General features: G+C 38.3%; 1 protein-coding gene across 3 annotated transcripts in view; it reads left to right on the plus strand.

Moving 5' to 3' along the window:
- PDE1A (phosphodiesterase 1A) overlaps positions 1-18,321 on the plus strand; it is a 189,072-nt gene that overhangs the window by 138,109 nt on the left and 32,642 nt on the right. For all 3 annotated transcript variants that reach the window (XM_058189323.1, XM_058189316.1, XM_058189333.1), the window contains exons 3-7: positions 7,170-7,352; positions 8,491-8,557; positions 12,380-12,496; positions 15,160-15,300; positions 15,501-15,601. In XM_058189323.1, the coding sequence (XP_058045306.1) occupies positions 7,170-7,352; positions 8,491-8,557; positions 12,380-12,496; positions 15,160-15,300; positions 15,501-15,601 (609 nt within the window). The remainder of the gene's footprint in view (positions 1-7,169; positions 7,353-8,490; positions 8,558-12,379; positions 12,497-15,159; positions 15,301-15,500; positions 15,602-18,321) is intronic.

An 18,321-nucleotide genomic window follows, 5' to 3' on the forward strand; every position in this document is an offset into this window, starting at 1 on the left:
GATTTGTGCTTTGAGAAGACTGTTTCCACAATGATATATACTGTTTCAGCCCTAGTGAACAATCACTCTTAGTCTCACTTACAGCTCTGTTGTCAGCTGCATTATTGTGAGTTTTAATGTCCTTAATATTTATTGTAAACTGGTAAATAGAGTAGAACCCTTTGAAACATGTAATATGCCTTTGAAACAAAGTGCCCTTTGGGTTTCCATCTTTGCGAGAGATAAATACTTCATTACAATTATTAGTGATGGGAATGAAATGTGAAAGTTTAAGTACCACTAATTTAAACTAAACTGCTATCTTTTAAATAATCCACAATAAACTCTGTTTATTAAATCCAGTAATTAAGTGCACTAAAATAAACCAAATCAATAGCATAATCTTTTAGAGAAAGCCCAGGTATTAGCTTGCTATTTCTCAAAATGTTAGAATGACTAGTAGTTTCACCCAAAAAGTCATGCACTTCAGCTTTCTTCATCAATCTTAACATTTCTTTTCTGATAAAGGATGAGCCTGGAATTCACTTTTTAAAAGATGGAGGAAAGGGGACACAGGCCAGGAATATAGGTTCCTTCAGTACCGACCTGTAAGACTCAGATATAATTTCTTGAGGGATTAGAATAACACTACAGTGCCAAGTCAGATACCAGTCTGTGAGAGTGCACTTTACTCAGAATCCCCTCAAACATGGAGCTGGCGCTCAAATGGAAAATGACAACAGTGCTGCTATTCCCTTGCAGAAAACTTTTCAATGTAAATTACAGATGGAGCAGTAGAACTTATTTCCTTGGAAATGTAAGCTGTAGAACTTTCCCCCAAGGACTGAGATGTGGTTGAGCAGTACTTGGAATGTCACTGTCTTAAGTATGTCGAAGGTCTATTACATAAAGAAGTAAATGTGTAGGACTCCCCCCCCCCGCCCCGCTCACTGAGTAAAAACAGATGACAATTAAATTCTTTGAACAGTCTGGACCCCATTATGCATTTCTGAAATATATTTCTCACTTGTGTAGAAAGTAATAAATAGCTTTTATTTATTTTTTTAGTAGAAAAATCAATAAGACATGATTATATTTTTCTTTTTGCTGAAATTTAGGAGGAAATGGGATTATGAAGAACATTTAAATTAAAATAGTTCAGAAATTCAAATAATAATGTTTCTTTGATTAGAAAGTTCAAGACTTGGAACTCTAACCAACTTTGTATTTTACTGTTAATTCAAAAATTAATCTTTAATAAGATTCTTCTTCTTTGTAGACTAACTTCTATTATGGACATCAGAGAGTAACTCAGCATAGTTCTGGCTTAAATGTGGGCTGGGGAATAAAATAAAGTGATATTATGAGGACGTGCTAGTACATGTTTGGCCTCACCAAATATTGCATTAAATATATTGATGAGAACCAGCCTGTTATCTCCCTTTTATACAGTAGCAATTCTTTGACCTTGCTCACATAAAGGAAGCAGTCAGATCTGTTTAGTAAATAGCTATTGATTATGAATTTTCTCATTTTAAATAGCTGAGGAAAATAGACATTAGAATAAATCATCAGCATAGTGGGGAAAAATTGCAATAATTGCAGTTAGGTTATTATAAATACAAAGGTGAAAGATTCAACATTACCGCAATGGAGGAATTTGTGGGTAATGTTGGAAGATGATGGAATTTGCTGAGATGACCAAACTGCCAGCTTTGATCAAGGAAATGATATTATTTAATTTTAATGCTGACTGGAAACCCTTTGTAGACTTTTTAGGTGAAACAAGGGGGAAAAAAGAGGAAATTATTATATATGGCTTTGATGATTAGAAAAGATAGATATAGAAAAATATAAGGCATGCTGTAGCCATCGGATAAAAATTTATATCTATATCTATAACTGCTGTAAAGAAAACCAAAAGCTTTATCATTTTTTTCTGTACTTTTGGCTTTTTCTTCTATTTTTTCTCCTTCGTTTTTTATTATAAATATTAGCTTTGGTTAGTTTTTTAAAAATTAACAAAGTTGCATTTTTTTAAAAAGAATACATTGACAGCCATTTTAATTCCTTCTTTTTTCTTCTTGACTAACAAGATGTTTGCAAAGTGATAGAAGATTTTGTGGGAATTAGCGTCTTGATAATTAATACTTTAACATAAACCTACTATTAGTTTTGTGTTTTTTTAAAAAAATGTCAAACATTAGAGAACATTCTGGTAACTCTGAAGTAGCATTGATGCATGCAATCTCATTAGCCTTGTTACTATTCTGTGGCCATCCTGATCCTGGAAAATCGAGGGGGGGAAATCTTAACTTCAAGAAGGAAAAACTGGAGCCAGAATAGGGAGTAGCCAGTAACGTATGCTGATGCTACATGTGAAACATGGGAAGATAACAAGTTAGACAGCAGAGGAGGGGAGAGGAGAGGAGAGGAGAGGAGAGGAGAGGAGAGGAGAGGAGAGAAGAGATAAAGTTGTTAACATGTTTTTGAGGACCCAGATTGTTGGCGGCAATATGCTGACTCTGTAAACTGCTTAGAGAAGGCTGTAAAAGCACTATGAAGTGGTATATAAATGCTATTGCTATTGCTTTAGAAAGATCTTGATTGTGCCGTGTGAGGGGGAATTTCCTTGCCAACTAACAGGGCTGTACCTGAGGCCTATTAGAAACATCTATATATGCTCAATGGACAATGAGAATCAACACCATTTCAATGAAAGAAGCATATGCCCTAATAAGGTAACATAAAGCCATATGTATTGAGTTTCGGTAAGTTGGAGCCTTTTGATTTCTCCTTATAATATATAGTATTTCTTTAAGGGGATTTTTGCACCAATTCCAGTAGAGGCCAAAATAATTCATGATAATTTCTTCCTTTCTGTTTGTACATGTAGTAAATGTTAATGCTTCTGCATATCCTAAACCATTTTCTTTTACTTTATTTAATTTTTTTTCTAATGGATTTCATCGTCTCTGCAGGCTTCCTCATGTGAAGTTTCCTATATGGATACTGATTTTCTTAACAAACTGAGTAAATGTTAATCTAATTTTTTTTTTAAAGTTTGTACCTGGGGGGGGGGGGGAAACACAGTCACAAAGTTGGGAACTCATTTTTCTTCTGGGAAATACCCTACAAAGCCATTAATATAACATGTATAAGAATCCCAATTTGAGCCCTTAATGATACGTATGGGGGTCTGGGAATATCGATGTATAATAATTTAATATACAAGTAATGGGAAATGTTTGCTACCTGAAGTACAGCAACAGTAGGAGCATACACACTGATCCTTTAGCCATCATGGTGCATGCGTTCCAAAGTAAATCCAATTATTTTGGCCCCTGAGGCAGAAAAATCTCACAATATTTCTCCTGACCCCTTGCTGTAAAAATGCACTTCTAAGAAATAAAAGAGTAAATAATTTGCTGCCCTTTCATGACAACCCTATTCTGTTCCCTGAATCCCTGCCTTACTCTTTCCATTAAACGATATTCTGGTTACTCTTACACAATGGTGTGGTTTGCATTAGTTTTTACTATCCTTATTAAAAAGGCAATACAATTATTATTATTATTTTTATTGAAAAAGTTTTTACAAAAATTTTCACCCCCCTTTCCCCCCTCCCCCCCACTCCATCCCCTCCCCTCCCCCTCCCTCTAAAACCACCCTCCTCCCCCCCCCCCCCGACTTCCCAGAACAAACACAAGGTATAGTTCAAAAAACAATCATTCGCTAAAAGACTTCCCAGAACACCCATAAGGTATAGTTCAAACACAAACATAAGCTAAATTATTCCAAAACAATTATACAAATTTTTTCCTCTCTGGCTCTGACTTCCCCCTTACATAATCAAAATCCTTCAAGACATAACAATTAACATTGGTAAAATATATAAATCAATACAGCAGATTAATCCTAAAGTATTTAAAACCAGCTAATGCATAATAATCCAATCCAATTCAGAGAATATCTCCCTTGTAGCTTCTATAAACCATATAATCAACCCATTTTCCCCCCAAATCTTTCTTACATAAAGTCTTTCGAGAGTATTCTATTTACAATTCAGTACAACACATTACATAATTTCGATACAGCAAATTACAATCTCTATTCAACTTTAGTCCTTTCTCCTCTGACCATCGCCATTTTTCTTAATATACAAGCTTAAGAGAAAAGAGAAAGAAAAAAAAATCCAATATGAGTCCAAATATCTAGTCTTTTGTGATATATATCAAACATATAATCAACCCATTTCTTCCAGATCTTTCTTGCATATAGTCTTTCAGGAACGCTAATATTTTTATCTGTTAATATTTCAGAAAAAACTTCTTTCAAGAGTAATACTTTTGTCTCTTGCCATTTTTTTGATGCATTAGTCTCTGTCTTTCCTTCGTTACTCCTTTTGAAAAGTCAATCACAATATCTCCTAATAGTTTGAGTTCGAGAAGCGGGATTGTAATTTAAGAAATGGACTTATGAAATTTGAAGAAATATACAAGTGGGGGAAAAATTTGAATTTGAGAAGATGGACTAATTTTTAAAATGGGTTGTAAGAAGAACGGACATTAAATGTTACAACAATTGAAGAAATATATAACTGATGAAAATTTGAGTTCGGGAAGAAGGACTGTAATTCAAGAAATGGACTTATGAAATTTGAAGGAGTATATAAGAGGGGGGAAAATTTGAATTTGAGAAGATGGATCAATTTTAAAAATGGATTGTAAGAAGAAGTAATATGTGAAGTTGGTATTGTTTCTTGTCTTTTTTCTTTTTTATTATTCTTTCTTATCTCTTTATTTTTATTGTGAGGGGATTTAGAGTTTTAAATTTTTGAGTGTGGGAGTTTATGTATATTTTGTATATTTTAGCTTGTGATTGTTGGTCATAATACCCGGTATTTGCTCTAGGACGTCTGGGGGGGGGAAGGGGGAGGAGGGGGGAAAGGAGGGGAAAATGATACATGGATTGGTTATTAACGTACAGTAATGTTTGAAGATATGAAATTAAAATTTAAAATGATATTGGGGCTGCTCGACTGCCATTTCAGAAAGAAAAGGAGAGAGGAGTAGAAGGAGGGAAGAAAGTAGGTAGGAAAGAGTTGAGAAGGAGGAGGGAATAAGAGGGTTAGATAGGGTGGAAGAAGGAAGGAGTGGAGAAGGAGGAGAGGAAGTAGTAAAGTGAAGGAGATGAAGGATGGGAAAGTATTAGAGGGTAGAGAGGGAGGTTGTGAAGAAAGGAAGTGGCAGTCGGGCAGGCCTGAATCAGTAATAAATAAAAATTAATGATTAATGATGGATAATAGTTTGTACATAAATATGATGTTGGAAAATGGAAATAAAAATTATTTTTTTTTAAAAAATATCTCCTAATAGTTCCTTTTGTCCAACAATCCACAAGTTACTACCATATATTTCCTCAATCCGGAAAGAAAGCTCTTGTAAAGCATTAGCCCTATGTATTTTATTGGTTCGGGAAACAACCTCTTGTAACGCAGGTTCAGGCATTTCATCCAAATCTTTTAAAGAAAGCCTCTTTACATCATCTTGTTTATTCACAATCATATCTTCATTTTTATCCACTTTTGCTTGTATCTCCTCCACTCCATTTTCCAAGTACTAAATACAATTATTTTTTAAAAAGGAAATACATGGGAGATACAAGCAGCATGATGAGCAGACGTTTGTAACACTCTGTTTGATTTACTGAGGGACTTCACATAGTTGAAACACGAATATGGCTATTGGCCAAAGAAAAACTCTTGTGAAAGTTACCACATTGTTTTTTTCTTGCAACCAAGTAAGGCAAGATATAACATTTAGTTCCTAATAAGTAGAGGATCCATTTCAGTCTTGATCAGAAGCTGAATAATAGTCCATGTAATTTTTATATCAAAGTCTTGAGTTAATTCTGAAGGACCCCATTCTGAAACCATGGAGTCAAGGTAGACAAGGAAACATGGGCTAATTAATCGGGTTTACTCTTGATATTTGGCAATAGAACTGCAAAGATTTCTGCTCCCATTTCCCCCCCCCAAAATTGCAAATGTAGTTGTGGGTCATACTAACATAATAATTAAATGTCTCTGACAGTGTTTCTTACTTAAAATAAAAGTATCTATTCTATTACTGTACTTCAGTAAGGACTTTATATTACCCTGCTATGCTATTTTAGAGAATTGTGGCAGAAAGCCTGATTGTACAATAAAGGACTCTGGAGATAATGTTCATGAAGGAATAGATGAGCCATTAACAAAGGAAAAATTATAATTCAGTCCTAGGAAAATTGATAGCACAGGAAAGAACTCAAAATAAGCTGAATTAATTCTGTTTGGCGTAAGATGTAGTAGAGAGAGACTCTGGCAGACTTTCAAGATTCTGTTATTGTACCCTCCAACAATAAAATATGATTCCTATAATCTTTGTGGGGACTGTTTCCTGATCTTTAAAAGATTGACATATACCAAACTTCAGATATAGGTTTGTATTCATAACATGTTGGCTCATTTTGTGAGGAGAGGGAAAGTGCAGTAGATGTTGGCTCTGCCACCATTTTGCTTCTGGCTCTGTTCCAAATTTCAGCTTCTACTTTGCACTTATTTCTAGTTTATGGCCCTTGAAGTTCTAGTAAAAAAGCAAAGTATCGAAGTACGTAATTCCACAAGCTCAAAGTGCTCATTCTTGAAACAAACAATATAAAGGTAGATGAATCCTTGATGTCAATTGATATGACTTAATGTATGAATTCAAATATGACTTCAGTAACAGAGTTGTTAATGCCTGGAATGCACTACCAGACTCTGGGGTCTCATCCCAAAACCCCAAAAACTTTAACCTAAGATTGTCTTCTGTTGACCTCACCCCATTCTTAAGAGATCTGTAAGGGGCGTGCATAAGAGCACCAGCGTGCCCACCCTCCCTTTCCTAATGTTCCTTTTAATTGTATTCACTTTATGTATTCAATTAATGCTATATATATTATCTAATATGTACTTGACAAAATAAATAAATAAAAAACAAATAAGATATAAAGTAGCATTCTATCCAATAGAGCAATGGTGACTTCACTGCATACATTCATGTGGAAAGAATGGTTACTATATAGATACTGAGACATAATTCCAATTACTTAAGAGTTTTGAATGTTTGGTACTTATTATGTGCTGTCTTCCACATATGCCTATGCAGGAGGTTATTGGATACAGAGGATGAACTATCAGATATCCAATCAGATTCCGTTCCACTGGAAGTTCGAGATTGGTTAGCATCTACCTTTACGAGGAAAATGGGAATGTCCAAAAGGAGACCGGAGGAGAAACCAAAATTTCGAAGCATCGTGCATGCTGTACAAGCTGGGATCTTTGTGGAAAGGTGTGCTTTGTTCCTTTATTAATTAGATGACAGCAGGTGAATGTGTAACCAATATCATCCTCCTGATGAAGAGCCACAAGAAGCAAGAAATAATTATTTTACTTTACAGTATTTTAAACTTGGTCTTCTTTTTTCAAAACTGGTATTAAACAGCTAAACCAGCTTGGATACTAGCAGTCGAGTGTGGAAAAATCTCGACTCAAACTTCATGCCTGGGTGTGTTTTTACATCAAAATTGAGACTAAGCATATAAAATTTTAAATATATAGATACCCTTGTGTAAGTGTTGTTGAGGAGAGCCAGTTCAATGTAGTGGTTAAGGCATCATACTACAAACCAGTAGACTGTGAGTCATCGTCCTGCCTGAAGCACAAAGTCAGCTGAATGATCTTGGTCCAGTTACTCTCTCTCAGCCCTAGGAAAGAGACAATGGCAAACCACTTTGGTAACTTTACTAAGGTTTATGAAGGACTTATCAACACTCACTTTTGGTAAAGGCACCAAAAGAAGTCTTGTTGAACTCAGTGAGGAATATTTAAGATAATGCTTATAAAAGTGCACTCTCTGTGACTATAATTGCCTTCAGACTTACTTAGGAATATGTGCCATTGTATGCATAAATATGTACTGTAATTCTCTTAAGCCTTTTCGGTATTCACACTGAAAACAATAGTATGAGTTTAAAACTCAGAAAGAGATTAGTGGTTTGTGTTTTAGGGAATAAGAGAACAGAAAAAATGTTAACTGCTAAGCAAGCATATACTGATTCTGTTATTTATGGATTTGTTCACTCGTTTGTTTAATCCGCATTATAATTAATATTTGAAAGGTCTGTAATGCTTGCATATATGAAAACAGAATGTAATATTCTGCTTAAATTATCATTTGCCAGGCTCCTTTAGCAATAAGGTTTGATTGAAAGGGGAATACGATTCATCCATTGGTATAGATACAGAATAGATCTGACTGGTTGATGGCAGGTTGAAAATCCACGTATCTTGCTTTCATGCGGTCTTAAGAGTTCGCTATATATTACGTCTGCTTTCATGACACTTAATTGGAACTGCTCCCAGAGAATAAAGATGCCATTTTAACTGTGACGTCCTGTAATGCCTTATTTCATATTTCTTTCTTATAGAATGTATCGAAGAACGTCTAGCATGGTTGGTTTGGCTTATCCAGCTGAAGTAATAGCAACCTTTAAGGTTAGTTCAGTTCAGCTACTGTACAAAATACAGTTCAATCTCTCTCAATAAATTTATTGGGAGAAATAGGAATCAGATTTTCCCCTTCCTGTATAAATTGCATGGAAAACAATGTTCAAGTTCTTGATCTGGTTTCATAAAGAAATAGTTATAACATTGGCATTTCTATATTTACTTTAGTCTTGCTGCAAACACGGCTATTATTCTGCGTATTTCTGAATGCTGTCTATCCATTTCATAATGATAATAGTAAATTATCTGATTTCAGCTTATTTTAAATTGCTACAAACACAAACATGGCTAATAGCCATCTCAGCAATGCGATTAATTCACATTAGATTTTCTTTACTTATTGTGTACAAGAGTACCTACTTGGACCATGGAAAGAAAATAAAGTAATTATTTCTGGATTAATGATAATAGCACTTAGACTTATATACCGCTTCGCAGTGCTTTTACAACCCTCTCTAAACAGTTTACAGAGTCATCATATTGCCCCCAACAATTTGGGTCCTCATCATTCATAAGCAATTGAAATCAAGTTTATTATAGCCCTAAGGCTAGAATATCATATAAAATTATTGCATCCTTCTATATATATGTATAGCAGATAAACAATGTGTAATAGAATCTAAAATAATTTAAGAACAAAGGCAGTAAAATAAATCCAAATAAAATTCTATTGTAAGAAGTTGGTTTTAAATCTAAATAATGGTGCTGCATAGCATACAAATGGTAGCACAAAATGGGTGAACCAGAGGTTATTTTTAAGGCCTTGGGTTTTGTTTTGTTTTTTAAAAAAGGAGTATTAAATAGAAATTTCTTTAGGCTAAGATATATAAGAGTCTGTATAGAATGCTTGTATAGGGAATAGCATACGGCTTTAGACTTTTTGTTGAACCATAACCAAATGAATATAACCAAAGGCTAATATGAGAGCCAGTTTGTTATGGTGGTTAAGGTACCAGACCAGGGGTAGTATTGACTTAGCTTCACTACTGATTTGCAAATGTGAGCGCACTCATGCACTTGCGCATGTCACCTCTGGGCATGCGCAACACCTCTGGGCATGCACAGAGTGTAAAAAACAGGACGTGATGACATCCAGGCAGGTGGGTGGTGGAGCCTCCTGCATCTGCCACTACCGGTTCACCTGAACCAGATAGAACTGGCTGAATACCACCGCTGTACCAGACTAGAAACCAGGACACTGTGAGTTCTAGTCCCACCCACCTTAGACATGAAAGCTACTAGGGTGACTTTTGCTCAGTCAATCACTATCTCTCAGCTCAACTCACCTCACAAGGTTGTGTTGTGGTGAAAATAGGAGGAAGAATTAAGTATGTTTACCACCTTGAGTTATTCAAAAATAATAATAAAGGCGGGAAAAAATCTCATAAATAAAATAAGAGTATCCTTAAAACGTCCAGAAAGGACTGCTGAGGGAAAAGAATCCAACCTAACTAATGTGAAGGACTTAATGAAATTTCAGAATTGGAATAGGAGACTGGGGTGAGCCTTTTTTGGATGCAAATGATAAATATTGGAGTATGACACACCATTTTAGCTTATTTGTATTCCAAATTCATTGCTTAAGGTGGTTCTAGCATTATCAAAACCTAGTGAGCACAGATTTTCCATGGAGAAGCCCAGCAACTGAATTTTAGCAAGGGCTTTTTAAAGCCATGAATGATTTAAAACAATCTCTAAATACTAAAGGGGCCAAATTTATGGGAAGTAGAATTAACTTTAGACAGATGGTATGAAGAAGAAACCATTGTGCAGCATCCAATGAAATTATGCCTGTCTCTACACATAGGATGGCATTTTTAATATATTTTGGAACCATCGGTATGTCTCTAATAAACTTATTTTGGACGGTTTCAATAATATTAAGCTTTGCAAAGGAACCAATTCAGAAGCAATAAAGAAGCTGAGAGGCTATCTTAGCTTGAAAGACCATGCAGACTGCAGGAGCATCCATTATTTTGATGGATATTCCTGCACCCAATTTACCTATTGAATGATAACATCTTACAATAACAGTGGAAATTGGCTGTGCAACACTTGCTAGATAAGAAAATAGAGCATGCCAGGATAAGAAAGCAAGAAATTGCACTCCAAATAGGTATACACTTTTTCAACTGGAGTCTCATTTATTTTCCATTAGTGACTTTCATGACAATGCCGGGCACAAAGTAAGATTTTAGTTTTCTAATAATTTATTGCTAGCTTTTCTTCTATGCAAAATAAAGATAACATCCTAAGTGCTTCATTCCCTCCTATGACACAGGCACAATAACAACATCGTCAGCATACAATAGCCCTGGAATTGCACAATCAGCCAGAGTGGTTGGATGAAAGGCTGCAACAGCAAGCTTTTTAAGGATTGGATTTAGATATAAATTGAAAGTACTGAAGCTTATATACAACTTTGTTTTACGCATCTATATGTTAGGATTGCTTTAGATAAACATCCCCAGGGGATGCATCTACTTTTCAAGATTAATCAAAATATTTCCCTTTAACTACATATATCCCAAAGCCATTCCCAAAAGCCTTGTGATTGTGATGGCTTTTTCTTTTCAATTGCAAGGTCATTTAGACATTGTTTCAACAATATTTGAAAGTTATTGCTTTAAGCACTCGTTCCTCTTAGACCTTCTGGATTAGAATTCATTTGCAGAGATGGAGGTTCGTTGTGTTTCTACTGCTTCCTTCTCCATTAACCAAACTTTAGTCCAACTTCTGCACCACAAGCGTTGAGGGTTCTCAAATAGGCAACACTCCTGCCCCCCAATAGGCCCTGTGAATAGCGATGAAGAAATGCTGTGCTGTGAGAGCTGCTGCTTGTGAGGCTGCAAGTGTGGTTCAGCAGTGAGAAGATACTGGAAAACAGCAAGGGAGAGAGGCTCCCACAGATATATTGCTGATCTCAACATCCTATACTGCTAATCGTCTTTCTTTCCAGGGCTTATATAGCTGGAAAAGCATTGGCCATACACAAGAAGGAAATGCTATCTCCTTAGCAAAAACACCGAGGTGGGGAAGGAAAACTTCGGAAATGGCCTAATAGGAGCTGAATATACTGTCAGAGAAAGTTGACTGGCTTTTTATTGTAGGTCCCATGTGGAGGCAAGGCAGAATTATCTTTTCTTCTGAGAAGCAAGTCACTCAGTCAATAATATAAAATAGAATATGGGTAGTCTTCGACTTTTGACAATAATTGAGCCCAAAGTTTCTGCTGCTAAGCGAGACAGTTGTTAAGTTAATTTTGCCCCATTTTACAACTGTTCTTGCCACAGTTGTTAAGGGAATCTGTCTTCCCCATTGACTTTGCTTGTCTCAAAATGTGATCGCCGGGACACTGCAACTATCATAAATATAAACCAGTTGCCAAGTGTCTGAATTTTGATCTCGTGATGCTGCAACAGTTGTAAGTTTGAAAAATGGTCACTTTTTTCAGTGCCATTGTAACTTTGAGCAGTCACTAAATGAACAGTTGTAAATTGAGGACTACCTGTGTAGTCAGGCTTAAGCATTTCTAGATTTTTAGTGGAGGATATTTTAATAGCCAATGAATGAATACCTACTGAATGCAAAAAGCTTAGGTGTACCAAAATCTTGTGCATGTATACAAACCATTAAGTAGATTGGTGATGTATGTATGTATGTATGTACACTCACACACACATACATACAGATATTGCTCAAATAGCACTTTGTATAATCTAATAATATTTAAGCAAATTATAAAACTATCTGAAAAATATTGAAAAATCTGAAAATCCGTAAGCATCTCTCCTCTTCCTTATTTTTTAGGATGTTGACAAATGGTCATTTGATGTATTTTCCTTAAACGAAGCAAGCGGAGGCCACAGTCTGAAATTTATGATGTATGAATTGTTTACCAGATATGATTTATTGAGCCGTTTCAAGGTGAGAACTTTTCTCTACAAATACATATTTAAAAGACAAAGGGTACCTGGTCTTTCTTATTTCCTCAGTAGCCTTGAGAAGTGGACAGTCCCCACCTGTCCTCCCCTTCCCTCTCATATGTCTCTCTAGCAGATTCAAAAGCACATAGCAACCAGTAAGGGAAAAGGAAGTCCAGAATAGCAGTGGTGTACAATTGCAATACATTCTCAGATACGGAGATAATTTAGTATGCATTCCATTCCATTTGATTGCTTGCAATAGGTGGAATAATTTTTTTAATGATCAAATATCAGAGAAAGAATGGCGAGCCTTCCTGCTCCATCTATGCCATGCTTCTGGGCTGTTTTGGTGAGATGAACTAGGGGTATAGTCTTGCCTATTGTCGTGTCCCACTCCTCCTCCGACGGGTCTGGGAAGTCTGTATCAAGCGTGGCCACGAAGCCTCTGCAGCTTTGCCAAATTCCTGTCAGAGTTCTCAGGGCAGGCAGGAATCCAAGGTGTGACTTCAGCAACCAGATGAGACTTTGCCTGACTCAAGGAATGCCAAAAAGCAGATCTTTTATATAGGCCATGGGGTATGACTCCATGACTCGGCACTTACCCAGGCCTGCCCCTCCCTTCCTTTTGCTGACATTGCCTCTCCATTCTCTGGAAGTGGGGATCCGTCCACTGTGTCTTTCCGTCCTCTTGCTCTGCTGCTGGCAATTCTAGCTCGTGGCTGGCTTCGTGCTCACACGCTATAGGAGGGAGGTTTGTTTGCTCATTCTGTCCGGGTATGGTGCCAGGGCTGGGGGCTGGAGGCATGCCAGGCCATTCTTCTTCACTATCAGTCTTTGGCTCAGATAGCAGGAGATGGGAGGGGCCTGGCTGAGGAGAAGAGGGCGGGCGAGGCACAACACCTATGTATCATGCAAGTTCATTTGCCATAAGAACGAAGGAGCAGAAGACACAAGTCGGCATCCAACATCTTCATGTGTGAGAAATCCAATGAATGAATCAGCCCTAATATTGTCATGAAACAGAACCTGAGAAAGACCAGCGTCTAAAAATATTGCAGGCCCTGAGTCTCCTTTCAGATGCTAAGGTCCAATGATGGGTCAGTGCCTTGAATAAGAAGCAACATGGAAAGCAAAGGACAGGAGGCGACATTTGAAAGGCCAAAGGCCAGGATTTTAGACTGTAAAGATGATGGTGGGGGGAGTGTTTCTCCTCAATAATTAATTCAAGGGAAGTTCTGTAGGCTTTATAATAGACAACAACACGTACTGTCTCCTCTGTTCTTGTCAGGAAGATTATTTTTGTTGTTTTTGAAAGCCCAGCTGGAACTCTTTGGCACTCTATAATGATTGCATAAAATCATGACCGGTTTATTTGTAGCTTGTTCAATTCCAAAAGCTTGGAAACAAGCTAGGGTTCTCCTCTGCCTGTTTGGTGTGGTTCAGGTTGAAGCAATGGTATTGCTGTGTTTATTTGTTGACAATACAAGGGAAACATGACTTTTTGGTATAATTTGGCCATTAGAGGAAGAAGCAAAGGACTCCCTTTGCATCCAGCTGACCAGACCAATCACCATAGTTCTTGTTTCCTTTGTCAGAGACAAAGATAGAGATAATGTGAGAAAAAGATAACGAGGTGACTCACTTCAGTTTAGTATAATGGCCTGAAAGCAGTGGTGAAATCCAAATTTTTTACTACCGGTTCTGTGGGCGTGGCTTGGTGGGTGTGATGTGGCTTGATGGGCATGGCTTGGTTGGTGTGGCAGTGGAATAATACTGCAAAATCTCCATTCCCACTCCACTCTGGGGCCAGCCAGAGGGGGTATTTGCCGGTTCTCCAAACTACTCAAAATTTCCGTTACCGGTTCTCCAGAACCTGTCAGTGATAGAGCTTGGCCTGAAAGTGATAGAGCTTGGCCTGTCAGTGATAGAGCTTGGCCTGTCAGTGATAGAGCTTGGCCTGAAAGTGATAGAGCTTGGCCTGAAAGTGATAGAGCTTGGCCTGTCAGTGATAGAGCTTGGCCTGTCAGTGATAGAGCTTGGCCTGAAAGTGATAGAGCTTGGCCTGAAAGTGATAGAGCTTGGCCTGAAAGTGATAGAGCTTGGCCTGAAAGTGATAGAGCTTGGCCTGAAAGTGATAGAGCTTGGCCTGAAAGTGATAGAGCTTGGCCTGAAAGTGATAGAGCTTGGCCTGTCAGTGATAGAGCTTGGCCTGAAAGTGATAGAGCTTGGCCTGAAAGTGATAGAGCTTGGCCATTGGGAACTGGAAGTATTCACATTTCTGTTTTATTAGGAAGTGCAAAACTGACTTCAGACTATTCATTTACCATACTTGTCTTCTTTTTTTTGGTGACATTTGGACACTGGACTGGCAAAATCGATCATGCAAACCTTTATATCTCCATACCTTGCAGACATGTTGATTTTGGAGATACCTCCTCCTCAGTGCTGGGATTCCAGTAATTTAACAACCGGTTCTCTGCCCTAATGATTTCTTCCAACAACCAATTTGCCAAACTGCTCAGAAAGTTAACAACCGGTTCTCCCGAAGTGGTGCGAACTCGTTGAATCCCAGCACCACTCCTCCTCCTCCTCCTCCTCCTCCACCTCCTCCTCCTCCTCCTCCTCCTCCTCCTCTTTCTTTATTTTGGTTTTTGGCTCTTTCAGATTCCTGTTCCAAGTCTTATTTCATTTGGAGAAGCTTTGGAAATTGGCTACAGCAAGTATAAAAATCCTTACCACAACTTGATCCATGCAGCTGATGTTACCCACACTGTACATTGCATCATGCTTCTGACTGGGATCATGGTAAGGGCAAAAGCTACAGCGTTAGGGTTCCTTTCTGTTAATATTGCTGGGAATCTGATAAAAGAACTTATGCAAGAGTAAGCTATAATGGTTTTCTTGCTCTCTTGGAGAAACTCGGGATTATGTAAAACACTCAATCTTAATTGGCAAGGGTGAACTATTTGTATTACAGATGATGGGTTTTTGTTTTTATTGATTAGCACTGGCTCACTGAACTGGAAATATTAGCCATGATCTTTGCAGCTGCAGTTCATGACTACGAGCATACTGGGACTACAAATAATTTCCACATTCAGACCAGGTAAGCATGATGCTTATTAATTGCAACAAAACTCTGATCTGGGAGCAGTCTCCCAAATGTTGGATTTATAGAAGATTTGCAGGTGATGCATGCTTACACTTGTAGTGCCAACAGCACACTGCACACTCTTACAATAGTTGCTGAGTTTTAAGAAGACAAAAGGAGTACTGAGTGAGAGCAAGAAGAGGAAAGAGACAAAAGTAAATTGAGGGAATTAGTTACTGAGACAAAGTAAATTGAGGGAATTAGTTATTAAGTACTTCAGATCTGCACAGCTCACGAAGAGAACAATTTTGGGTTTCTGAATGGACTTGTCTATCTCACTTAAGAATGGCTACCCGTATTGAGAGACTTATATTTTTTTCACATAGTTACATTCCACCATTCTTCCCAGGGGCCCATGCAGCAATCCTTGAGATAGGCTAGGCAAAGAGAATGTGACTACAGGTAGTCCTCGACTTACAACCACAACTGAGCCCAAAATTTCTGTCGTTAAGTGAGCCATTTGTTAAGCGAGGTTGGTCCCCATTTTGCGATCTTTTCTTGCCTCAGTTGTTAAGTGAATCATTGCAGTTGATAAGTTAGTAACCCGGTTACGACACGAATCCGGCTTCCCCATCGACTTCGCTCGTCAGAAGGTCAAAAAAGGGGATCGTGTGACCTTGGGTACACCACAATGGTCATAAAGTATAAACCAGTTGCCAAGCATCTGAATTTTTATTGCACGACCATGCAAAGGTTGTAACTGTGAAAAATGGTCACAAGCAGGGGTTGGGTGCTGTGGGTTTGCAGGAGTTCGGGAGAACCTCTAGCTAAGATTCTGTGCAGTTCAAAGAACCCCCAAATCTGACTCCTGGCTGGCCCTGCCCAACCCACCCCACCCCTCCCAGGAGTACCCATGTGGCCCGTTTTGGATGCAGGTAAGTGCAGGGTCCACATGGAGGCTCGGGGAAGGTGAAAAACAGGCCTACCAGAAGTTCAGGAAGGCCCTCCAGAGCCTGGGGAGGCCATTTTCACATAGTCTCAAGAAAAGCCTCTGGAGCCAGGGAAGGGCAAAAACGCCCTCACCGCTGTGATGCAGGAGGCCAACTAAGCCACACCCACCATGGCCACAGCCACCTAGCAACCAGGCAGAGAACCCCTTGCTAAAATTTTTGAAGCCCACGTGGTCACAAGTCACTTTTTTCAGTGCTGGTGTAACTTGAATGGTCACTAAATGAACTGTTGTAAATCCAGGACTACCTGTAATCCAGAGACTCACTATTGAGCTTCAAAGGTGAGCAGGGATTTAAACTCAGATCTTGCTAATTAAAGTTCATCATGGTTTGGTAGACCTTTTTTCTATCACTGTGAGAAAGAATGTAGTCCCAATGACTCGCATTTATGCTTTCTCAGTTCCTATTGATTATTTTAAGCAATTTGTTTAGCAGGAAGAAAGAAGGATTCTCAGATTTATATATAATGAATGCTACTTTGGGTGGGTGAGGTAGTATATTGATAGTGCTATGGCTTTTTATATCATGGTGACCAAAATTGGACGCAATAATATTTCAAGTGTGGCTTTACAAAGGCATTATAAAGTTAGCTATTGACTAAGCTGCTTTGGGCTGGGATCAATTGGAATTTAACATCCGAGATATTGCTGGTTTCCTACACTTTTTTATACAGTCACCAGAACATCAGTGTTCTGACCTAGGTCTCCTGAGTCAGTAAAACACACAAATAGTCCCAAAAACCTGTTTTATTTTAACAGCTGTGAATTCTGTTCATTCACAGATGAGTCCCAAATAGTTGTAAAGAGTCCTTCGGGATAAGGCTGATAATCACCCACCTTTATCTCCCTTGACACGCTGCCAAAGACTTAATTGGCAAAGCCACACGGAGTCCAGAATCAAACATAGCTTCAGACTTTAAATTGCACAGAATTAACAGCGTTGCTTCCTGCAAAGCCTTTGCTCCCCTTTTAAGTCTTATGGGAGGGGCCAATCATCTCCAAACCTTACTTCCGAGTTGTCCCTTTTATTTTAACTGTTCTTGCTTTCTGGCAACTCTGCACATGTGGGCACTGGGAACAGGCTCCCCCTGTTCCTCTGTCTCTCTGAGATCTGAAGCAGCATGTACCTGCCAGACGGCCCTTTCTCTGCTTCCAATGCAGAGCCCTTGTCTGAGCCCTCCCCAGACTCCAGGACTGGCCCATGTTCCTCCCCAGACTCCTCACTGTCCAACTCTGCTGCCAGCTCTGCAGGATGCTGGCAGACTACAACAATCAGATTGGTTCCCATTTTAAAGAAATTGGTGTTCAGTTGCACTAAAGACCCATTAACTTTGTCATGGGATCCGATAGTTCTACTGCTATATATCTACTGCTATATATCAATGTAACAGTCTTTCTATCCAGATAGACATCTTCCGCCTCTCCTAGAGAGAGGACTCAATTTTTCTCACCCATCACGTTTCCTGGCCATTGTTTGCTTTAGTGTTAACCACACACATTAGTCAGGGAATTAAACTGATCTATTTTTCCAGTATCACATCTGCTTTCAAGGCAAAACAAAAGTTTTACATCTCCTGTAGTGATTCAAACTTCAAGCCCTTTTCTGTTTGGATCTAAAATGCATTGACCTTGTGTGCTATGGAAGCAGAAACGCTTCTCTTTCCATTCAGAGTTCCATAGCAAAAATAATTCAGAGCGCACTGCAGTTTCTGATTGCAGTGGTTCT

The sequence above is a fragment of the Ahaetulla prasina genome, chromosome 1, assembly GCF_028640845.1.
Source record: "Ahaetulla prasina isolate Xishuangbanna chromosome 1, ASM2864084v1, whole genome shotgun sequence".
NCBI classification, from domain to species: Eukaryota; Metazoa; Chordata; class Lepidosauria; order Squamata; family Colubridae; genus Ahaetulla; species Ahaetulla prasina.